The following is a 26,279-nucleotide window of genomic DNA, read 5'->3' as shown; positions in this document are numbered from 1 at the left end:
CTCTTTTTATTGTGATAAAGCCCACTCAATAACAAAAAAAGATCTTACATCTAGTTGATAAGAAATAAGACCTGGATCAGACGTGCGCCCTTTCCAGGGTGTCCCCCCTAAATCCCAGAATCCTTAATTGTCGGAAAGTCTTCACTTAGATTTAAACAACCCAAGTGAGCATACTTGATAGTATAGTCTAACACAGTTTGACATTATCTCTATCTAAGAAAATAAATCACGTGAAATTGACTTGAAATCTCTAAATTTAGTTTCAAGATGTTCATAAAGTACAAGAGTGTTTGAGTTTGCTACCACTATCAATCATACAGTGTTGTATATAATTATAAAATACACATAAAATAGAGTTTATTTCTTATGTTGCCATTTGTTAATGGTTGTAATACTTTTAGCTTTTATCATGGTGTATTTATGATCCTTCCACATTACATTTATCATGGCTCTCACATTGTATTCACTATTTTCAAACAATTTTTGACATTTAATAATATGTGTTAAAATGAAACAACATGTATGTTCATTGCTGAAGTGCAGGAATCAAGCGATGATCAACAATAATTTTGTTGATGTTTTCAGTAGAGATTGGTGTGGGCACATCCTGTTTAGACTGCAGACTATCAAAGGGTGGACCGAGAAGTTTGGAGTTTGATGAGGGAAATAAAAACTTCAGGATGAAGAAAATACAAAGAGGATCAGTCATTTTTAAAAATTTAAGTCAGGTTAAAAATGATTACTTTGCATTTGCCTTCTTTAGTTGCTGCTTTTGTTATAGGGAGGTTGAGACTTCAACGCCTTTAAACTGTTATTGTTTTATTTAGAATTATTCTACTTGATGTACTTCCCTCCCCCCCATTACTACTCTTATTAAACATTCAAAAATCTACAGTATTTTTCAATAAAGTCTTGAAAATACTCACTAAATCCATGCGTAAATAAATAACTGTGGTCGTTAAATGGTTAATAGAACACATAAATAAATGTGAAAAATTAAAATTAAGTTTAAATCGTGTCATTTTAAAGTAAAAACAAGAATTACTCTCTAAGTGCAGAATTATGGCTCCCAGGTTGTACAAAGTGCAACAAAGTCAGGAGGAAGGTGATGGTTTGGACAGTTTTACAGCTCAGAACAGCGGGAGAAGTGGATCTGCTGAGGCTCTTCTGCTCAAACATCACCAAACAAAGAGTCCAAACTAATCCTGCGGGCGGGAACAGCAACGTTGACGTTCCTCAAAGCTCCTCCGTGATTGGCTAGTATTCCGCTTAAGCCTCATTCTCATTGGCTCACGCATCTGCCCCTCAGGAAGTGCTCTGCAGCCTTGAGTTCCGCTGCTTCTGAGATTCAAGAGGACGCAGTTTTATAAGTCAAAGGAATCTTTCCTCACAAGAAAAGTTCATGCTGGACTTTTTAAAGACATCCGAGGGCCAGATGAAGGTAAGCAAATCCATAAAAACATCCTTCTTTTTTAAGTCAATTGTTAGAAACGAGTCGCTTCACTTTTTCTGATGGTTCTTTAGATCATTGTTTTGATTTAGGAAAAGTTCTTTTTTTCATTCGTTTTCTTCTGCACTTCAACACATAAGCGATCTTTTAAGAATGTTGTGATGCTTAAAGCTCAACATGTAAGATACAAGAATAGTCTTAAGTCATTTGTTTGTATTTTTAATGAACAAGTTGTAACTTTAATAAAGGAAAGAAAAGCAATGACGTGACAGGGAAACTCGTAAATAAGGTTGCAGAACCAAATCCAATTTGGACTTCAGACAAGATGCATCTGGTGATCCATTATAAGCAAATTACAGAACCAAGCAGACGGATCTCCTCGAGTGACCCACAACCGTGGAAAGTTTTAGAAAGTTAAGAGGCTGAAAAAACACCTGAAGATTGAGTTGTTACATTTATTTACAAAGCTCAGTTCACACATGTCAAGTTAAATAAACAATTTAAAAATACATAAATCTGATTATATAATGGGACACAAGCTTATATAGACACAGGTCTATAATAGCAGGTTAACAATAACTTGAGGTTGTTGAGGTTTTGATTTATAAGTTTAAAAAAAAGGACATATATCAGAAGGAAGTTTGGGATGACAGGTGGTTGTGGTGGATGTAGAGAAGGTTGGATGAACAGGTAGATCAACATAAATGTTTTAAAGTGAATGTATACTTTTCATTATTTAAGCAGATTTTTTCAAAACATATCGAAAAAATGTCCTAAATAATGATTCTACATTTTATATTTAATCTTCTATCATCATATGTAGGTATTACAGTTCCGTATTATCTCAAATGTATTAATTAATCAATTCACTTTATTAATAAATACTTATGTACCCATGGATATACTGAAAGTTTTCTCATTTTTTGCAATGTTTATTTCCCTATAGCAACACTGATTTCTTTCTTTTGTTTTCCTAAAATGATACATACAATACAAGAATGAGCCTGAGGAGCGTCTCATGTGCGGTAAACACATGATCTATAGAAAACTCAAGTGACTGCATTACATCATTTGTTATGCTACCTTTAAAGTGCACCGCGCTGTGTTTATAGCATCCTCTCTGGTCAGGAAGTTCTGATAAATCCTCTTAAGTTCCAAAAGGTATTGGCAGAAATAACCCAGCAGTGTTGTGATTGGTGTGTTGTTTGTTGTCATTCTTAGTCTCCTGGCATGGACCTCAAGTCTAATCTTGGTGGATGAGTTCACACACACGGTCTAGTTAAAGCTGCTGCAGTAAAAGTTTGTGTGTATTTAATAGGTTTACAGTGTCACACGCAAGAGTCATGGCTGACCGAGCTTAAAACAACCATTGGGTAAAAAGGATTGTCGTCACCGGATGCGAGGATGATCGAAACGTGTGGGAATATTTATACTGCAGGTACCATGTTTACACAAGAACGTGTTTAAAGATTACGAGTATTTAAACAGAGCGGTGATTCATGAAGTCTCGCGTCGCGTTCCGTGAAAACACAGAACACACTCTGCTCCTCCCGGAGTATTACAGCCTGTTAAATTAGCGAGATGGGCTGCAGACCCTAACCGAGGTAGATGTGTACGCTGCAGTTTAATAAGCATGTGGTTCAACCACAGACCATGAGGAACTGAAGAGACTCTGTGCGAGAGGCTGCTTCGTCAAGAGCCAGAGAGCACACAGTCATCATAGTATTATTGGGGTGTTGTACTTAAAAAAAACATTGAATAGTCTGGTGAATTAGGTCAAATTAATTTCCTCTGTTATTGACAACCAAGTAAAAACTTATTTTTAGGATGCACCTTAATGACTAAGGTACATATGTGCCTGTGTAAGCTAAGCCAGCGTTCATAGACTTTCAGAAATAAAAATAAACAAACCAAAAACTGTCTGGGAAGTTTCTTGTGTGTATAAAACAAGAAAACTGAATTGGTCCTCTGTTTTTTGTCGAATACACAAACCTGATATCAGCTGCATCATATAATAGATGTCAATAGATTTTTTTTGTTAGGTTGTTGGTTCACAAGCAAAGTGACTTAAATCAAATTTCAGTTTCAGGAAAATGCAGCACAATAATTTCGGGGCGACCGTTAGCTATGTTACTAGTTAGCATTAGCTCCCAGTGACATTCATTTCAATCGTGCGAACAATACGAAGAAAACAAGCAGAATAATGGGGAAATGATTTATTTCCCAATTATTTATGTAAATTCCGAAAATAAAAAGGAACAATGAATCTTAAAGAAGTGACAGGCAACGTGATTTTTAATACACTTTAATAGAAATTACTCTGCATACTTTTGGGTTTGTATTGACAAAAATCTGGTGATACGTATAAAGGAACAGGGGCAACGATAAAATATATTGTGATACTGTAAAAACGAGTACTTGGCTCAGGTATGGAAGAATTTACAGACCACATGACTTTTGACTAATTCATAACTGCTTTCATTTATTTTAAAACCAAAATATGTCTAAAAATATGCGTTAAAAGCTGATGGAGTCGCCTGTATCCTCTTGTCAATACCGGAATCTTTCGGTATTTCATTGTTGCTTTAGCCGCGGAGGATGTAATGAATGCGTCCATCTGGTGGCCAAAGGTTTAATTGCAAAACAAAAATGAACACTGTGTGAATATATTTGCATGTTAATTATAAATAAAAATATCAAATTATTTTACTCAACACAGTTTAGTAAACTACAAACCATAAAATAACTATATAAAAAGATGCCTTTGATGGCTGCTGACACATTGTACTGAAAAATCTACTCCCCAAACAAGTCCAAGGCATCCAATCTTGGATGGTATTTGGTACATCAACAAACAAAATATCTATCTCACTAAAGGTGTTAAAATGTTTACCCTCAATGTCAGATATGTCAAACTCAAAGCTTGGGGGCCTAATCCACCTCTTTATATGTATGTATGTTGACTAGAAGATTTATGTTCATGTTGATATGATGAACTATAAAGATGCCAGGGGTTTAAGATAAGATAAGGAACACGGATTAAGGATGTCAAAAAAATCTTACATCTTACAAGAAGCAACACTTTGTTGCCAATTACAATGACCAGAAGTACAGTGTGTTTCATATAATCGTTATATAAATGGTATCAAAACAATGGTCCTAGTTTTGGTATCCACTACTGACATTATGGTATGGTGATGACAAAAGTGATATTACAAAGTTTCAAGAGAGAAAAAGTAAAACGTTTCTTAAGTATGTTGAACACAATTTATTTTTAAGTTATGGCATGAAAATATATATCGTGGCTTATTGTTATCTTGATATAAAAGTTTCCAAAATCTTCACTCATCCCTATTACGTACTGTTCACTCTTACACTTGGATACAAGTATTTCAATTATGTAAATATATTAAGCCTTTTTTTCCACAATGTATCGTCTTTGCTCGATGAATTCTAACACAGATCCACTTCATTTTTAGTAGGTTCTTTTTACACAAACTCATTTAAAAACTGTAAATTCTGAGCCACACTTTTTTAAATTATCTCACAGGCTGTATATCTTCTTCTTCGTCTGGTCTCTCTTCCAGTGGAGTTGTAAAGCTTGCATCTCGGATATGAAACGTTGCTGTCTCGTGTTACGCAACCCGCTCCTGATGACTCGATGATGTGGAAAGTTACGGCGACCACACAACGCTCGCTCTGTTGAATGAATGGAAGCTAAAGTGGACGAGAGCAGTCTGTCAAACAGCAGCATGAAGGATAGATCTTCAGAAACCACATCACAGAATATTGTCTGTTATTAACTATTCAGCTTATCACAGGCCCCTGGGCACCATCGAAATAGAGGAAGCTGTTGGTGTAATAATATCGGCCGCTTTGATCGCGTTTCAAAGAGCCTGCATATGTGCACTTGGTTCAAGTTTAGCTGGATGTTTGTGGCGCGGACTCCACAGGGCTTGTCTGCAGAATCAACACAGCTGTGCCGTGGCAGTCCAGAGACGCTACAAAGAGACCACATCATACTTCTATATATCTCATGAATGATACACGCTCGCAGAACCACAGCAGACATGAGCGTGTTTTGTTAAGTATTTCGTCAGTTTAAATTTTCTCTTGATGTTTTTTAGTTGGATAGTTAAATGAAGAAAGGCTAAAAGCTGGTTTGGGTTTATTGTGTAACAGCAATGAGAGAACCCATTGTCGCACTGCTTCTGCAGACGTTTGCTACAAGTCAGACCTTTGCAAAGTCTCGCCCGAGGTACATAAGTGACCTTTTGCCTGCATTTATGCAGCCTTCTCGGGGGTTAAACTATAAAGCAGGGGTCACCGACCTCATTTGAAACTGCAAGTTACACCAAGGGCTGTGACACAAAGGGCTACGATCAGTTTGTTACACACTTCTGCAATGACTTGTATATACTGTATAATTATGGATCGTAAATGATACTAACACACGAATCACATAAAATATAACAAAATGTTTTTTGTTATCAACGTCTTAACCTTTATGCCATTCCATCGATATCAAATCTTAACTTTTCTCTAATTTACCATCAATTTAAAGATGCCTGTAAGTGACAAGAGCCGCTGTTGAGCAATGAGGTGTGTTTTTTTCGGTCATGTGATGTACGATGGGAAACTGGGTTTAATTTTGAGAATCAAACGTTTTTAATCAAGATTTTTTGAAAGATACAACCATTGTATTTATAAATACGTGTTTATTGTAATTAAACATGGTTTAAAACGTCCGTTAATCACCCAAAAATTCAAAGCAGCTTCATATTTTCTCTCCGAGAGGCATACATGGAGCCTTTCATAGTAATACTACAGTGTCTCGCGATGCGGCTTCATAGTTAACTTACATTTAGATCTTTGGGTGCAATAGGTTCAATGTCAGTCAGAATTATACATTTAAGGTGCGCCACATTGCAAACTGTACATTACCTTCTGTGATTTAATATTTATGTTGGCCTTATCTTAGGTATTAGGGGTCTAAAAAAGATATCGCTATAACGATATATCCCAATATTTTTATTCACAATACTTTATCGATATTCAATAGCACTGTATCGATATTTAAAAAATGTATTTTTTTTTTTTTGCACTGACGTCATGCTGATGTGAGTGGAGGTGTGGAGGAGAGAAAATTCGCTAAATGATTCAACGGCACTAACTTTATTAAAAATATAAAGATGCGTCACAACAAAGAATATGAGCAAATCGAAGAAACAAGAAGGACGAAACTAAACGAAGCAGTTAACTTTTCTGTTCTGTAGAGACGAGAGAAACTTCCAGTCGACGCATGAAAGTCAACACTAACAAACGTTTCTTGTTAATGTTGACTTCATCATTGGAATATGCCTCAATCCAATAAATAGTGTTTAATACTCGTTGAATAAAGGCTGACAGCGCAGAGTTCTGTGTGTGTGACGTCACTGGACGCTCCGCTAATTTAACAAACTTGAGGACGATCAATGATGACACAAATACATACGAGTTTAGTTTAGTCATAACACCATTAAAGGCGTCATCAAATTATTAGATTAGATCAAATTATTATTTTACAATTAAAGTAAAATGGTATTTCAACTGAAATATATATTTAACAGCAGCTTTTAAATCTGATTTTTGAGCTCATTTTGGTTTTGAAGCAGAGTTTAATTCAAAATTAAACACCAACAGATGCTGGATATTGCATGTTGCTCCAGGTTGTTTGAGACTGTTAATGCACTTCATTGTTTGTTGTTAAAGTAAGTTTAGTAAGTAGTAAGTGTTTAATCTGTAAAAGAAACAATATGTTGTTGTTACTAAAGTATTGCAATACATCGCGATATATCTTATTGTCACACATGTATCGTGATATGTATCGTATCGCCAGATTCTTGCCAATACACAGCCCTATTAGTTACTATTACAGAACGAATACTACGTAACTTTCTAGTGGTTATGTAGCGCAAATGCGACAGAGAGATGGCGTATGAGAGATCATTAATCTTAGAAGCTTCAGATAATTGTGTAGAAAAGTTGTAAATATTAAGGCTGTTAGTTTTTATATGATTTTATATTTTAACATGGACTACTGTTTGGTGTCTACAGGCTACCTGGTACCTTTCGTGCACCACCTTGTTAAACCTGTAAAGCTATTCATGTCAGAAAGTTTCTGATAGCTTGCTAAGAATTTTACTTTAATTCTATTTTGAAACAAACCTGTCTTTGTTTTGGGACTTTTTCTGTTTTAACAAAAATCGAAAAAAAAAACGTTTTCAAAATGAAACATTTTTAAACTTATTGTCCTCAGTTCTTGTTTGAGTTATATTGAGAATCATTCAACAAAAATATGTATAGCGAAAAGCATGCAAACAAACAACTATTTTAGCTGAAATATGTTAGCCTTAATTTTAGCATCTGGTGCAACAGAAAACTGATACGAAGTCAGTACAACTGGAGTTAAATTGGAGTTCTATACACACTCGTTTCTTTAAAGAATTTTACGAGTGCATTATAGTTCGAAAAAATACTGATCTCTCTCTCTTGAGAAAACAGAACTATTTTATCTTGATTTTTCTTGACATCCTCTCACAACAGTCAACCGCAAGAACACAATATTTGTACCTTGGAGCTCATTGAGATACAGTCCAAAAGGCCACAACTGTCTGACACAATCTCTCGAAACATTATTTCCCATCAATATTATGATTTACAAGCATAGGGAATTTTTCATCCCGATTGAATTCAGACAAGGATCAGAAATTCTGAGTGGTTGCAAAGACATAACAAAGAACGTGGCGGTGTTGTGAAGGATTGAATGTTGAATAAAACATGTAAAAAGTCTTTTTCTCCTTTAACAGTCCAATCTGAACATGGAGAGTTTGTCAAAACCGGAGTTGCTGATGCTCTTCAGCGTTCTGGAAGGTGAGCTGGAGGCTCGCGACCTGGTCATCGAGGCTCTGAAGGTACAGTCAGACTAATTTTGTGTGAAAGCTCCCAGAAAAACAGCATAAAATAGGTTTTATCTTTATCTTTTATTTAGCGTTTCTTTTCATTTACATTCCTGCACACAGCATCATCATCCCAGTTTCTAATTTAAGATGTTATCCAAAGCACAAATCCCTAAATCCTCTTGATCTCTTATGAAACACGTTTCATAAAATTTAAGTAATATAAGTTTCTGTAATTTCAAGTGATATTCTGTCGTCTCTCCAAAGGAATCGGTTGTGTTTTCTCTGCAACTGTAAGCAGATTTTAATTAGAAACTGTGTCTCTGGGAGACTGTTAACCCTCGTGAAGCTTTTTGTCTCATAACAGCCCAAATCCTAAAAGCTGGAGTGAGCAAATGGATTCCAGTGAACTTGAACATGAACTCATTTAGAAATGGCTGCAACGCAGACGCAGAGCAGCTGCCTCCAACTGCACCAAGTTTCACTTTAGCGGGATTATCTAGAGTGTCAATTAAAGGATTGTCTGGCTCTTTACCCAGAGTCCTTTGCGGGTTTAGCAGGTCTGAGATCTGATGCAAGTCCAGGGGAGAAGTTTTAAAACCATAACTGCCGTGTGTTGGTCAGCTCGTGATGCAGGAAATGACAGCGTTGTGTGTGACGGTTGATTGGATTTCACGAGAAAAGACTGAAGTCATCCGTGGAACAAAAGCTGGCTGGTGTGTGCTGTGTCTAGACCACATTCCTCCTTCTCTCCTGGGAGCGAACCATCTAAGGCAAGAGGAGTCTCTCAGCGCTGGCCGCCTGGATGAGTCAACGTGAGCAAGAGTAGGAGTGAACAAATAAACAATGGCCGTAAGTGGAGAGCGAGAGCAGCATGAGTTTTCATCAAGTCAGGGCTGGGATGAAATTAAATGTGACGTTTCAAGCTGAAACTGTGGTTTACAAATGATCAAAGAGACGATTGGATTACAATACATACATACTGTTGAGTTCAAGCTTCTCTGAGATTCTATTACCTAGTTAGAAAGTGATAGTTCGATTTTTATTCCTGGTCTTCACCAGTTTCACAAACTTTGAGTCATTGTCTATTTTTCTCAATCCTTCTCCTGCAAAAGTCATCTTGAAATTCCAAGAAGATAATCTTTCAGTGTAGGTGTCACATCTGGTGTTGCACACAAACGACCACCTTTTTACATCACTCTCAGTAAACGATTATCCTGAAGAATAAAACAATTGCTTGATCAAATAGTAAAGCACTAAGAAAGGGCATGAAACCACCCCCTGCTTTGACAACTCAATAAAGTTTTTTTTATTGTGTTTAAGTATCCTGACCAGGAATCAAACCTTGGCCAACTTTCCGAAAGTGAAGAACTACATCTACTCGACTACCTTTGGGGTCACAATCTACTAGTAGACTACTTCAATAAAGTGTTAAATAAAAGCCTTTAATATTAACTTCCTGACTTTGGTACTTATGATGGAGGCTACATACATAACTTCCACTTAGATTTGTATCAACGAAACAACGGTGAAGTTGACAATTAAATGGAAGCTTGGTCGTTTGAGAAGTAGCTCAGAGGATGTACCAAATATTTAGTAACCAAATTTATTTGTTTTTATTTGTTCAAGTGTTTGATAAAATGTGGCTTTAGCTATAAACTCACATTCTGATAGGTCCCTAATAAATTACTGTTTGGTTGTCAGTACTAGCAAGCGACCTCAAACCTCCACTGGAGCATGCTGCAGCAGTTAGAAGCCATACAAGTCATTGATGAAACTGTAAACAACTTCCCTAACAGTGATCTAGATGCAGGCAACTTTTTTGTTCCCCTATTTCTAAAGAATCCTAACTAAATACCCTGAAAATCTATTCTCGATTTTATCAATGTATCTTTGGCTGTGTTGGGAAAAAACAGCAGAGACTGTTGTTGTATCCTCAAATAGAAGTTCTAATAGGACCATTAGTGTACAACCATAATGGATGATAAAAGTAAGTGGACATAACTGTGTGAGCAGAGCTAACAAAGTGATTAAGTGTACCTTAACTTCAAGCTCCATCCTGTTGATTCCAGTCACGGGTACTTGTTGTTTCAAAGCAGCAGTGAAACATGAAGCTCACGGTTTTATTGGTTGATGTCAGTCCGTGCTTGTTACTTTTGAAGAGAAAGCTTGGTGTTCTTACTTTATTTTGCTACATATGTCCTTGAAGCTTGCACCATACATCAGTGCGAGGTCAGCGGTATACTGTTAAGGAAACAAGATATTGGAATTACTTTTTGCTGATGAGTCTCATCATGTCATGAAGATACATTTACTTGTCGGAAAAAGGCAACTTTATATCCGTCTTTGATGAATTTAACCTTCAGAGCAGACCAAGTGGACGGTTCAGGATCAGCAGTTAATGATCGTGGAAAGAACCTCAGCTGCTGGATGTTCTTCCTGTATTTCCTAATAAATTGAAACTAAAACAGAAGCTAATTTCTTTTTTAGGTTTTCCTGTCTGATCTCATTTCTATCTTCAGTAACTGTAATGACTTTAATCACAGTTAACGTTCTCCCACATTCAGTTTCCCATAAACCGTCGGGGCATTCCAAATATCTGCTGTTTCTTCCTCTTGCTGACTCACTCTCTGCAGCTGTTCACTTCTCTCTTTAAACTCTGTGGTTTTCTAAAGGAAGTGTGTTTCTGCCAAGACTTGTCACACAAAGCTAAGGCAAGCCATGAACCTGAATTTGGGAAGTGTACGACTTATGTATGACTTTGATTGTAAGCTTTGAATCGAAGCCTTGACAACCACGAATAATGGATTATATTGGTTAGTTACACAGTTGTTGCTTATTCACAGGTGAGTGTTACAAACAAATACAATACACGTAACAATACAATATGCATCACAATGAGATACACATCACAATACAATACGTATCACAATCCGATACACATCACAGCACAATACACATCACAATACGATACACATCACAGCACGATACACATCACAATACAATACGTATCACAATCCGATACACATCACAGCACAATACACATCACAATACGATACACATCACAGCACAATACACATCACAATACGATTCGCATCATGATGCAATATACACATCCCAATACGATACACATCACAATACGTTACACATCACAATACGATATAAGTAAGTAAGTACATTTTATTTATATAGCGCTTTTCCAGACCAGGGTCACAAAGCGCTTAAATAATCAAATCAATATTCAATAAAGTATATACTTTAAAGGAAAAGTTAAACTGATAACACAACAGGAATTCCAGAAAATCAAGGAAAAGCCTGAACAAATAAATAAACATCATTATACAATACACATCACAATACGATACACATCACGGTATGATACACATGACATGATAAACATCACCATACGATCCTCACCACAATACATATCTTGATATAATACACATCACAAAACACATGATACGATACACATCAAGATATGATACACATCATGATACCATACACATAATAATAATAATAATAATAATAATTCATTTTATTTGATGTTGTTATTATTATTTTGCAACATTCTACAGTTCACTACATATGTACACAATATACACTGTGAACAATATTCACTCTGTATACATTTTATTAAACTTCCGGCTGCAAGATGGCAGCAGTTATTACCTCCGCAGCTAAAGAAACAATCAAATTCTGCGAGATCCCTGTGGTGACTGAGGACGAGAAGATACAGCGGGCCCCAGTTGCTTTTGAAGCTGATGTTTGGCATATTTGGGCATGTCAGTTATATTGCATCAACTAGAAGGGAGTATAACAATTACAAGATGTCACTAAAATTCCCCTAAAATCTTAACAAAAACTATGCAATTTTGATGAGATATTTTGTATTGTTATTTGGAAGTATAGTTCAGCTGAATATATCGTATCGAATTGTATTGTGAGATTGGTGTATCTCTACAGCATGTTTTTCAACTTTACTATTGTTTGTGTGGTCACAAATCTAACGTGCAATTTATGTATCTAGCCTCCATCATCGGTACTAGGGATAAAAGAGCAAAACGCTTTTATTTAACACTTTATTGAAGTAGTCTATAATGTTCTGTTCTTACATCTCCTGCTTGAACTTGAAATTCTTGTTGTAAAGATGAAACTCTACACTTGAGTGATGGAAAACATCTTTGAGCTTCTTTTTCCTTCCGTACAATCCATCAATCCTTCCTTTCTGCTGCTCACAGTCGGTCTTTGTGACGGAGCTGCTGCTGTGAAACCAGCGACTGTGTCTTGTGTGATATTATTCTGTGTTTTAGAAGCGAAAATAAAAGACCTATTGTCTGTTGATGGAGCTGTGAAGTTAGTTTTATGAGGAAAACAACGAGAAAATAACCAACTTTTGTTAGCAATAGTTGAGAGTTTAGTGGTCTTAAATGGTTAAAGAGTATATCAGTGGTATCTGAATGGATAACGATTGAATTTAACATTTCAAATGTTGTGTTTTTTTTTATTAAAACATTTTGTTTTAAGCATTTCCTTAGGGATTTTTTAAAAGCTTTGAATTCCTGTTTTTGATAATGCCTTTATTGGAAGACTGAATATGTTGGTTTTTCTTATTGCACAATTGAATTACATTTGTTTTATATTGAAATGCTTTTAAATTGAATAATGTCATTAAATAATTGTGGGTTGAAAAGTTTAGTTTGCTTTTATTGAACAATTTAATTTATTATTTGTTTATTGAAATGTTGATTTTGTGGATTGTTTAGTAGTTGGTTTAAACATGAATGAGGTTTTTTTTTTTTTTTACAGATAGTTTGCTGTTCTTATTTCAATCATTTCTAAATTCAATTTTTTTATATCATTTTTTTAAATGTTATATTTTCTGTTTGCACTATTGACACAAACGTTTAATATTTAATTTATGAGGCTACAAATTGAAAAAAAAAATACTCTATTTAGAACATTTATTTTGGAATTAATGGTATAAGTATATTAAACGATACTTGTAGAAAGATCAATTATTTAAAAAAAAAAAGTTAAATAGAGATTATAGGAATTCAATTTATCGGTATTCGGTAAGAATAAAACTTCTACCTTTCAATATATGAATTGAATTGAATTATTTAGTAAACAAAAAACTCAACCCTTCATTATAAAAATATTGGATTTAATTAATCCCCCCCAGAAATAAATGTATTTGATCTATTTATAGTAAAATTGCAAGATTTTAAATGTAATTCAATCATTCAATATTCTGATGCCACCGATATACTTCCATTCTCTTCCATAACCTTCACAGTTTCAACTGTTTGTCCGCTGGCCTTGAGTTTGTCATGCTTTGATGAACCGGTGAACGACCTCCGGTGACAAGAATGGAAACTAAGCTCGTCTAATCTCCCACTGAATCACCGGCGACAGGAGTCAGTGGGTCGAGTCAGTGTGCCGCGTCTGCACTCACACTTCTCAAAAAACGCAGCAAAGAAGAAGAAGAAGCAAACTGGAAGCGAACGGAGTGAGATCATTGTACGATCCTCCACCAGAGTTTTGCACCGTCACCTCGGGTGGACGCAGGATGTTGAGTGGACGCCAGGCTTTGATGAAATCCCAACCAAAGACATTTTTCTACTCTCTTGAGCTCCGTGCTTTCCTGTTTCACCCTGTGTGATCCTCCTCCACGGCGCCCTCGCAGGGACAGATTAAATAACAGCAGAGGAGCTTAAAAGCCAAACGCCAATCATTCCCCGTCGCTCTGTGCCAGATGATCTGATGGGCGCACAGAACTTGATCTCTTTGTGAAGTAGGATGAAAAGGTCTTTTATGTTGGTCATCAATGACACGTTTAAAAGTCTTAAGTGTTCGTTTGTTTTTTTTTAATTTAGTTTCATGGTTGTAGAAATATGCTTAAAGTAAATAATTTTTTTTCAAAATAACTGTGAGTGTTTGACTGTGTATAAACTTCGCTGTTGTGTTCAAGTCAACCTAAAAAACTAAGAAAAAATATGACAAAATCTGAATAGAACAAACTTATGTCATCTTCCACAGTTTGACCTTTTATAATGTCGAGTGTTAAGTTAACCTTGTTGCACTTAATCATCATAAGCCGAGACGACGCCTAAACACAACCCCCACATGAGTCTACTGAATCCTTTAAGAAACATCTTAAGACGTTTTTATTTGTTCAGGCTTTTCCTTGATTTTCTGGAACTCCTGTTGTGTTATCAGTTTTATCTTGCCCTTTAAAGTATATACTTTATTGAGTATTGTTTTTATTGTTTAAGCGCTTTGTGACCCTGGTCTGGAAAAGCACTCTATAAATAAAAATTACTTACTTACTTACATACACAAAAACATACAGAACTATAAACACCTACCCAACAACACTCTAAGATCCACTCCACCCTAACATAGAAGAGACACACACAGACAAGATTAACACACAACAAACAAGGACAAATACACACACAGCACATAAACACACACCAGCCAAATCCATCACCCCAACACAAAAACACACATACAAAAAACAATCACGTAAAAAACCCGGATACACACACAAACCAGCCAAATACACCACCCCAACAGAGAAACAGAAACACACACAACATACACATTAAGGCAAAAAACATAACCCCATCATGGAAACACTCAAAATCACTGACACAGACACACTTGCATTAAGGAAACACACACACCAGCCCAACAAAGAAAAATGCATACAGTAGCACAATACAATCACACACTACACCAACAAAATTACACATGCATATAGTAACCCCATACAATCACATACATACATACAGTAAGTAACAGTTATTTGTAAAGTGCGTTTCTAGACCAGGGTCACAAAGCACTTGAACAATCAAAAGCAATACACAGTTAAAAATGCATAAAAATTTAAAAACTCTTAATGACAAAGACAACATAGAGACAAACACAGGAGTCCCAGAAAATCATGGAAAAGCCTCCACAAATAAAAAGGTCTTAAGATGTTTCTTGAAGGAGTCAGTAGATCATCAAAGAAAGGAAGATCGTTCCAAAACTTAGGAGCAACAGCCTGACCATGAAAAGCTCTGAAAGTGAAAATCTGAATTTTTTTAATTGATCCTTAAAGAAACCAGTGGCAGCCAGTGAAAAGTTTTAAGGATCGGGGAAATGTGAGTTCTTCTACCAGAGCAGGTCAGAATTTTTGCTGCAGATTTTTGTATCAACTGCAGATGTGACAGCTCCTTCTTGTTAAGACATGAAAACAAACTGTTACATTAGTCCAGACGAGAAGACACACACGCATGGATTCTAAGATCCAGATCGTGTTTTGACATCATTTTACTAAGTTTAGAGATTTTTATCAGTTGAAGGAAACAGTTTCTGGTCAGTTTTCTGCAGTTTTGTACTAGAGACATGTCTTTGTCAAATACAACACCCAGGTTTCTCAGGCCCAGTTTGACAGACTGACCTAAGTCACCCAAGTACTGACTCAACCCTAGAACGTTATCATCATACAAACATTCAATCACACACAACCCCAAAACAATAACACGCATACAGTAAGTAAGTAAGTAATTTTTATTTATATAGCGCTTTTCCAGACCAGGGTCACAAAGCGCTTAAACAATCAAAACAATATTCAATAAAGTATATACTTTAAAGATCAAGATACAACTGATAACATAACAGGAGTTCCAGAAAATCAAGGAAAAGCCTGAACAAATAGAAACGTCTTAAGGTGTTTCTTAAAGGAGTCAGTAGACTCCATCAAGCGCAAAGAGAGAGGAAGATTGTTCCAAAGCTTAGGAGCAACAGCCTGAAAAGATTTCTCTCCTCTGGTCCTGAGACGTGTGCGTACCAACATACAATCACACCAACACAGGCAACACCCAAAAACCGACACACTCACGTAAACCTTTTTGTCTACTGAAATATATATTTTTAATGAAAATGAAATGAATGAAATGATAAATACTCATTGATCAGGTTTTACTTGGTTCGAGGACAGAACAGCCACAGATTGTTTTTCCAGTCTGTGTCCTCACGGCTCACTCTTGAACAGGTAATCTGCTATCAGCCACCAAGACCTCATCTTCACCCACAACACTGTACTGTGTCCTCTCTAATCCCATCATCCTCTTTTGTTGAAACGAGACGAGACGACCCATCAGCTTGGAGAGACCTCGTCTCACTCTCCTCCACTCCATGACCCTCTTTTCCTCCGCTGACAGTCCGACGTCAGGTTGAGAATCGATCTGCCGTCAGAGCTGGCACCTCAGGAGTTAAAGAAAGGTCTGGCCACATACCAGCTGTCCAGCTGCAGACAGACGCACTCGCACCATCTGTTGCTCTTCTCTGCTGCCTGCTCTGTCCTCTTTTTCAACTTCCTCCCTTTCTCGCTGGAGATTTTGGGCTCTTCTACTGTCAACCGAGGAAATGAAAAACGACAGACACACAGACAGATGCATAAATATTAATAATAAATAAATGCAAAACATATAAAAATACTTAAATAATCATTGTAAAGTTGCCAACTGACAGTTAAAGTGCATGTCAAGCATGAGGCAGAGATCTATTGTAGCACCTTGGCAGCAACAAAGGGTGTTTGAAAATGTTCCGTGCAGTGCATGGAAAGGAGCCTGTTGCTGCGGTTCCTCTTCTTAGCTGCAATAGTGTCATACAGCGGGTGTCGAGGGTTTCTCTGGATGCTCCGCATAAGAGCCTTTAATATTTTTCTCCTACAGAATCCACATTCTTCCCCATCAAAGACACACATTTCCTGATCAGCCGGTTACTGTCTCACAAGGTTATGATCGTCAAGTAGACAATAGTGATGGGTCAATGAGGCGTCATGAAGCGCTTCAACACATAGCAACATTGTATTGATACTGTGTCACTGAATACTGACACCTGCTGGACGTTAAAAATCCCTACAGAAAAACTGAGTTGACAGGCTCAACTGACACTGATTTTATGACCTAGTATATAAAAGCCATTATATTTTATATTGTGTTATTTTCATAACTTCATTGAATTTAAAATATCCAAGATATTTTTATACAAAAAAATGTAAAAATGTATCATAATGTGACTGTATAAGTAAATGTTTTATGAATTAGGATGCATACTGCGCTTGTGGACTGGAATTTCTATTTTTAAAAAGTTTTAAAAGTTTTAAAATCAAGTCCGGTCTCTTTTCGATATCATTTCTCCTGCTGTGGAAAACAAACAAAAAGATGCCTCAGCATTGAGGAGGTGGATTTATTTAAATAAGACAATTCTGTCGAAGAAAACAAAAAGACATTTAATCTGCAGAAAACGTTCTGGTTCTTTTGTTTTGAAACCAAAATATCAGCTTTAAAATTTGCTGGAGTCGGCGGTATCCCCTCGTCCTGATCACCAGGATCTTGCGTATTTTATTGTTTCTTTAGCTGCAAAAGGACATAATGACTGCTGCCATCTATCTGCCGGAAGTTTAATTGCAACACAAAAATGAACAATTGCAGTGAATAGTTGCATGTTAACTGTAATTAAAACATCAAATTGAAACCATATGTTCAATGAAATATAAACCATAAAAGAACTACAATAAAAAAATAAATATGATTTGAAATTTAAAAAAGAAAAAAAATCTGAAGACTGAATGGTAAAATAAATATTGTGATATATCGGTGTAACAATATTTTCTCACACCTTAAAAGAGGTCCATACTTCTGTGTTTCTACAAGCCAGGAACTTGGGAGACACGTTTCAAACTCAAGGTCTTGGGGGTAAATCTCGCCCTCCTTTTGATCTTTTCTGACCCAAAACAGCTTTTAAAACACAGATCATGTATATCAGGTTTTGCTAAAGATGAATGGATGGATGTGTGTATCGAAGTTTAGATGTAAACCTTAACCTTTAAGCTCGATAAAAGCACATTAAACGATCATAATGTTTCAGGCTCAGCGCAAAGAGCTCTTCGTCCAGGAGCGCTACGGAAGGTACAACCTCAGCGACCCCTTCATGGCCCTGCAGAGAGACCGAGAGGCCGTGGGAGGACAAAACAAGGAAGCTGGCACCCCTGTGTCCCCGACCTCTAACCCCCTGGTCGTCCTCAAGCTGGTGGTGAGCCACTGTCGGAAGATGCAGGAGAAGATGCTGGCACAGTTGGCGGCAGCAGAGAACAGACACAGAACAGTGGGTCGACATTTGATCAGATTCTCCTAAAAAACTGCTAATACATTCAGGATGATTGACAGTCTGATTGTTAAAACTTTAAAACTTAACATAATGGAATATGTTTGCAGGGATTTTGTTTCCACTCAGCTTGTGTTTCCTAATATGTAGCTATGTTTTGTCTTTTTTTTTTTAAACTTAATTCAATGTACAGTATATACTTAATTAAAAAAAATATTTTCTATCTGATAAACAGACTAATTTTCATCTTTTGCATTACAGTACTAAAGTTTTAGTATTATTTTTTTATTTTATTATTATTTGTAGTGTTTCAAAATCACAACAAGATTGATCACCAATTATTTTGTTATTATTGACTCGATTTAAGTTTGTTTTTTTTAGGGCTACATATCTTTTAATTACTATTGTTTTCATTTTTTCAGTAATAACTGCCATTAGTTGTGTTTTCCTTTCCATAATTTACAGTCCTTTATACTGCAATAGTATGCCCATAATATTTGTATTAATACATATTTTTATATCATTCATATTTTAACAATGATAAACTTAAGTATTTTAGCAGCAAAAACATGCATTTGAACTCATAGAAGGTCAAAAGTGTTTACAAGAAATACATAGATGCATTTATTAAGTAATTAAATGTATCATTCATTCACATTTATTATATACTATAACATTTTCCGCAGCCTTTAACGTTGAATATGTAACTTTAAGTGTTGACAACGAATAAAAATAGATTTTTCCTTAAAAAATGTAAATGTGCTTCTCGTTTCTAACAGTGAAACGTTTTCTTAACCTCTGTCTCCCCCTGCTGTCCGCTTCAGGTCATTGCTGATCTGGAGGAGGAGAGGAGGCGACACGCGGAGGACACGGCAGAGGGCGATGACGTCACCTACATCTTGGAGAAGGAGCGGGAGCGTCTGCAGCAACAGGTCACTTTAGAAAAAAAAGTTTACCCGGAAAATAAATGGACGCTTCCCGGGTCGAGCTCTAAACATGTCCATCTGTGCAGCTGGACTTCGAGCGCAGCCAGGTGAGGCGTCTGGAGAAGGATCAGCGGCGGGTGAGCGAGCAGCTGGAGGAAGAGCGAGCTCAGCACAAACAGCTCTCCTGCGCTCTGGCCAAGGAGTGCAAGTGGGCGAGCGCCCGGGCGCTGGAGGAGGGTCACCGGCTGGTGGAGGTCAACCGCAAGCTGGACAAGGTACGACGGTGCCGGCGATGGCGGCGACGGGTCAGAACGACCCGATGTGACCGTGTCCACTTGTAGGAGAGGGAGAGCTGCGAGGCCCTGAGGACGGAGCTGGAGGAGGAGAGGAGGCGAGCGCTCAGGATGGAGGCCCGGGTGGAGGAGCAGCTGGCTGAGTTCGACACGGAGCGGGAGCAGCTGCGCTCCCGGCTGAAGAAAGAGGAGGCGCTGTGCTGTCGACTCAAACTACAGGTGAGGAGTTAAGTGTGACACTAGACTCTATGGATGGAGGGATGATTGGAGGTGTAAGAAAATATCAACACGCTTAAACACTGCGATACTATTTCAATGTCCAGTCTGAAATCTTGCCAAATGAGATCACGGTTTAAATTATACATTCTGACATCACACTGGTGGAGGTGTCCTCCCCTAGAAGCCCTAAATTAAAGTACCTACATGTTAATCATGAAACAAAATAAATATTTATGTAAACATGGTGAGAGTTACTTCTGCCTTTAGGTGTTTTTGTAATGTGTACATTAAGCAGCAAACCTTATTTTTCTTATTCGTTTTTAATGTACAAAGTGGGAGTTTCAGGGGAGAGTTTGAAATTTACGTGAGTCCTTGAATGCAACTTGTGTTTTTGGGCGGGGCTTAAGTGTATTTTCTAATGTAAATATCTTTATTAAATTTGTGCAAAAAGAAACGTACTGAAAAAAAATGTGATTATGGCATGATGTTTTATGAAAATGTTATGCTATACTTTTTTTCTAGAATTTAAATTAAAATATCAACATGTTATGGTGTGATATGTTAAAATGAAGATTACAAATAAATACAGAATTAAATTGTTGTTAAGCGATCAGAAACATTTCTACATAGTCTTACTTTGACCTCACTAGGGTCTCCTACATAAAGGCTGAATGTGGTCCCTGGGGGCCCCAGTTTGCCCAGGTCTGAGCAAGAGGAACAATTAAATCCCAGTGATGACTGAGGACAAGAGGATACAGTCGAGTCCAGCAGCTTTTAAAGCTAATGTTTGGACATATTTTGGTAAGAAAACGGTAGAATTGTCAAGTACTCGACAATACTACAAATATATTCTTGTTACTACAGTATCACGTTATATCGTGTCGTCCCAGCTGCGCTAACGATAGCAATGCTAACGGCGCATTAGAGGGCACTCTCTACTCCAATGTCTAATTCTTTGAACAACTTTATTATGCCTGATATCATTTGTCAACTACTGAGCTGAAAAAAATTGTTTTTTTTGACAAAGCTAGCCTAACGCTTGTTAGCACAACGTAGCTATAAATTAAACTGCTTAATACTCAGTTTTTCAACTCTTTTTCGAGGCCATTTTAACTCAACATATACCAAGGCAGGTTTTTTTTTTTTTAAGGCAGCAACAATAAAAAACAAAATTGCATAGTGAATTGTCAAGTACTCGACAATACTACAAATATATCCTTGTTACTGCAGTATCACGTTATATCGTGTCGTCCCCGCAACGTGATGCTAACCATGCTAACGGCCAGTAGCAACAAGTTGAATCTGATGTTGTTCCGTCTATGACCAGGTGGAGGAGCTGGAGAGACAGTTGCAGGGCGTGACCGTGACGTGTCAGGAGGATGTTCCCCAGTCGGTCGAGGGAGACAAGTGGGCCACCAAAGTTTCTTCAGTGAAAATTGTGGTCGATGTCGAGGACCAGATCCCCAGACTCGAGGAGGACCAGAAGGTCAACGGTCACCACATTTCCCCTGAGACTGACGGTCCACACGTCTGCCCTCTAAATGGAACCGAGAACCCCTCAACTCCTTCTAAAACATCACCAAACTTCCAGTCTCCCTACCAGGCCGGGATCCACCAGCGCTTCCACGCCGCTCGCCACAGATTCCAGGGTGTCGCCGACCCGGAGCCTCAGTCGGCCCCGCCTCCTCCGAGCGCCGCTTCCCCCGTCGCCTCGGTCACCGAGACCAGTCCGGTCAAGCAGATGGCCCGCAGCACCGTCACCCAGGTCCTGTCTCGCTTCACCACCGCTCAGAACGCCCCCAAACTGGCGCCATCCAACAACTCCCCCTTCGGGACGGACTACCGCAGCCTGGCGGCGCCGCTGTCCCCCGTGATCGGCCGAGCCGCCGGAGTTCTGCCGGCGGGCGTCCGGTCGCCCACGATCCCCAGAGCGGAGCGAGGGAACCCTCCGCCCATCCCGCCCAAGAAGCCCGGCCTGGCCCACGCCCCCTCGTCCCCCGCCCCGGCGCCGAGGTCGACCGGTCACATGACCGACGGACCTCTGTCGGGGAGCTGCGGTCTCACCTCCGGTCAGGACGGAGTCAAAGAACTGGACGTGGTCGTTTCCTCCAATTGACTGAAGTTTGAACACTGTTTTTTATTTATTGTTACTCGTCTTCCATCCTTTCCTTTATCTGCTCCCCAAGTATTGAGATGTGCTGAGTAATGCTTTCCCAGCCCAGAAGGAAATTCCCTTTTTCTCAGATCCTTCTGAGCCAGAAATATGTTCTTCGTTTAAATGCACTGAGGACGTCATACAAGTCGGTTGTTTTAGTGAAGGAACATTTCTTTCTTACTTATTCAATCAAAGAAATATTTGATTTAAGAAAAACTTGCTTCTATGAAAAAATAGATACATTTTACATCAAAAATAGAGTTGCTTAATCAAAATGTATTTTTCAAATATAAAAAAAATAGCTTCAGTCAAAATTTTAACAGAAAAAAGGGGCTTCAATCCAAAATATATTCAATTTTTTTTAAAAAAGGGTCCGAATCCTGTTTTTCAAGTAAAACTGTTTTCTTTCATTAAATTATAATTTTTTTGTGTTCGATCCATTTAATCGGTTCAACATTAACACTGACATTTTTTGTCTTGATTATTAAATCCAGAGTCTTTTTTTTATTTTTTATTGAGGCATTTTTAATGAATAATAAAGAGAAAATAAATCTACTTTCATATAAGAGATATAAAACTACTTTTTGACTTGTTAAACTCCGGGAACTTAAGGCTCAGGGTCCAAATCTAACCCATGATGTTATTTTATGAGGACCGGAGGAATAGAGATTTGTAAGAAAATGTCGAAGTACTTAATTTAAAGCAAACCAAAAACCAGAAAACATCTACTACCTACCTTGCTGTCGTCTTTTTCTAGTATGACGAGATCTCGAGCTTATCTGAACATTAATAACTTGACCAAAATCCCAGATTTCCGCCAGAATATATATATTTTTTTCCTTTTTAATATTTTTTCCAGTGTATCTTTGAATGTACACACCAAGTGATTCCATGTTTGGATTTCATGCTGCACGAGTACAGATCCTGAAGAATTGCCAAAAGGAATGATGTTGTTGATGAATTTTTCAGATTTGAATTTTTTTAAAAACAACATCACAAGCAGCTCTGTTAGTTTTAAGCGACTGATATGAACGTTTACCTTGAATTTGTAAGGTGTGTTTAAAGTCAACCCTGTCTTCTATTGAAGGGCTGATGAAGCTTCATGAAGCAGTGTCATGTTGTTTAGAGGTCAGTAGGTGGCGCCATCAGTTTAAAAATGATGTTTCATTAGAACAGTTGTTCAAAACAAAAGGAAAATAGTGCAGAGACCGCCATCTAGTGGACTCTGAAAATAATGACACGGCTTCATGAAGCTTCATCAACACATCACTACCGTCTTCATCACCAACCGTGTTTCTGGTTTATATCGGATCTGTTTTCATTAGTTTGTAGCTCCTCCCTTTGTCAAATCATGCAGTAATTTTTGATACTTGTTTGAATAATCAAAGAGTTATTGGACCAAACTATTTACGTTTTCTTCATAACCATGTGCAGTTAGTTACTGTTATGAAGTGAAAATGAAAATGAAATGATTGTAAATTATAGATTAGTTTTTTTTATTTCTTCATATCATTTACTGTAACACTTTTTAAAATCACCATATTTGTTAAATAAAAAATGTGTGTCAATTTTATATTTTAATGTTGATCGTAAATGTTTTTGAAAAAATATGTCATTAGAGTCGGTCACGCTAGTAATAAATGTCACATGTTTTAATTTTTTTTTTTAATTTCTTCACTTATTTCATACATTGAAGCAGCGTTTTCCACTTTTTATCCATTTAATAGTTGGTTCTGGAGATGTATTGCTCACATTTCCCCAGTAGATGGCAGCAGTTAGCAGTAGAACGTAGATCCATTTTTATTGCCGCCGTATTAAACCACAAAATAAATCATTATATTGCAAAACCAAACATTTGTTATCTATTATAATGTTACTTTATATTATTGCTCTCTAAGTGAATTTAGTTAAATTTCAGAAAATTATTTAATTCACCTCTTTGTTAAACTTATGTTATAATAGAATGCATTCATGTCTATACGCTCACAACCAGTAACATTATGACCACATTTATTGCCTTAAAAACATTGTGTTTTATGTGAAGTTTTTTTGTCTGCAGTGGTCAGTACCTATCCTAAAGTGACCTGGAAACAGCAGTTCTGGAGCCTCGCCCAAGGCATTAACCAATGAAACAAAAATTCATAAACATTAACTCTAAATGAGATCACAAGCACAATATGTCAAATTAAGTCACTTCTGAGACATTAACAGTATATATTAAATTGTTTAATGTACTTTACTTAGTGACAGGTTGATGAGGCCTTATGTTGCAGCTGATCTTCGATGACGATACAATTTGAAAGGCCACTAGATGGCACTCTCAGTTTGAAAATGATGCCACGTTTCATTATATTCAAAATAGCTGTGGAATCTTCCAAACTGAAGACATTGTATCATGATACAACTGATACTGTTTAATTTGGCCTGATGCTGTTTCATGAGACCTCATTATTCATATACTTTCACTTGTCAGGTCTTGGATCAGTTCAGGGCATCAACCAAAAGTTAATGAACAGAGGTGGGTTGATGAGGCTTCATGAAACAGCTGATGAGGTGTCATGATACAGTGTCTTAGTTTTGAAAGTCCACTAGCTGATGCTTTTAGTTTGAAAATGATGCCAGGTTTAATTGAATTAGTAGATCCAATTATTATAAAGCAGAGAGTGACATCAAGTTTCTAAAGAAGACACTGTATCGTGATACCTCATCAGCTGTTTTGTGAAGCCTCATTGACCCACTCTTTGTTTGAAAATCATTCCATGTTTCATTGAGTAAGTAGATCAAAGCCAAATATTATAAAGCATAGAGTGCCATCTAGTGGCCTTTCAAAATAAAAAGGAAGACACCGTATCATGATACCTGATCAGCTGTTTCATGAGGCCTCATCAACACATCACTTTGAATGTCATAAAGGAAAGTGTTAGCTGCTTTTGTTCACAAAAATTAAAAAGTCGGCTCCTCCACTTTGAGGCATGACGGCAGAGCTGGAATAAGACACAGGGCTGCAGTGTTGTGAGACTTGAGATGACCAAACTGAGGGTCAAGGAGGGATCAGGGAGCCAGTCAGGAGTTGGAGCAAAAATTTACGGCCTGTTGATGTCGGCGCTGTGTCCAGAAGAGTTGCCAAAAACCTTCCTACGGCTCGCCGACGACATGAGTGATCGCGGCGCTCGGACAGAGTTCCCATCATTGTTACGTGAGGTTTGATTGCTTTTATCCCTCCATCTTGTTTATCTGGGTCTAATCCAAATTGATTCCAGGCCATGAGATGTTCCAAAAATAGGAACCGGGGGGCCCCCCAGTCGGAGCCGGAGCACAGCTGGAGGAGGCTCAAAAGGGAGAGGGGGAACGGATGACGAGTGTTATCGCCACCATCACCTGCTGCCTGTAAAGCAATTTGTTATAGAGTTGTCAGTGTACAATCCACAGCTCGTCCCCGGGTAAAGAAAGACCAGGTCACATGTAATGAAGATCCTGGTGTCGATCCAAATCCAGGACTGACATAAGTGAAGGACAAACTGCAGGGACTTATCTGTGTGTCGGGAATGTGAGTGACTTGCACCACATGTTGCATGAACCTGGTGATTCATCTTTCACGTATTTTGTCCACGATCAACTATTATGGGGCTTATGTTTTACTGTCTTCATCATTTTCTTAAAAGCACTGACCAGTTATGGAATGATGAGGCTTCATGAAACAGCTGATGAGGCTTCATGATACAATGCCGTCCTTTTGAAAGACCACTAGATGGCAGTCTCTACTTTATAATGTACTAACTCTGACAAAACCTGGCATCAATCTGAGGGTGCCATCTAGTGGACTTTCAAATTGTATCATGATACAGCATCAGGTGTTTCATGAGACCTCATCAACACATCACTAGTACCAACATCTTTCGACTGAAAATGCTCATGCTACCATAAACCACATAAAAAGAGTCATATCCATCTTGAATGATCCAATTATCAGTTGTGGTAGGCTTGTGAAGCTTCATGAAGCGCTACACTTATTTTAAGTGCCCATTAGTAGACCTTCTCTATTCCATTACATTCAATGACTATGTTAAACCTGACATCATTTGTCACCTGCTCGGCTGAAAGAAATTGGCCTTTTTTTCCCCTCAAAGCTTAATTAGC

General features: G+C 37.6%; 1 protein-coding gene across 1 annotated transcript; it reads left to right on the top strand.

The window, feature by feature from the left end:
- The first annotated feature begins 1,347 nt into the window (after positions 1-1,347).
- On the top strand, positions 1,348-23,798 carry LOC148070993 (CTTNBP2 N-terminal-like protein). Its single transcript, XM_087801295.1, has 7 exons — positions 1,348-1,441; positions 8,299-8,403; positions 18,313-18,549; positions 19,374-19,481; positions 19,562-19,750; positions 19,817-19,987; positions 21,315-23,798. Exons 1-7 carry the CDS (start codon positions 1,403-1,405, stop codon positions 22,101-22,103), a joined length of 1,638 nt encoding a protein of 545 aa, XP_087657421.1. The 5' UTR covers positions 1,348-1,402; the 3' UTR covers positions 22,104-23,798.
- Positions 23,799-26,279: the final 2,481 nt, after the last annotated feature.

The sequence above is a fragment of the Callionymus lyra genome, chromosome 10 (assembly GCF_982586985.1).
Source record: "Callionymus lyra chromosome 10, fCalLyr1.hap1.1, whole genome shotgun sequence".
Taxonomy (NCBI): domain Eukaryota; kingdom Metazoa; phylum Chordata; class Actinopteri; order Syngnathiformes; family Callionymidae; genus Callionymus; species Callionymus lyra.
The sequence above is the reverse complement of the archived record's forward strand: the minus strand, read 5'-3'. Positions and strand labels throughout refer to the sequence as shown.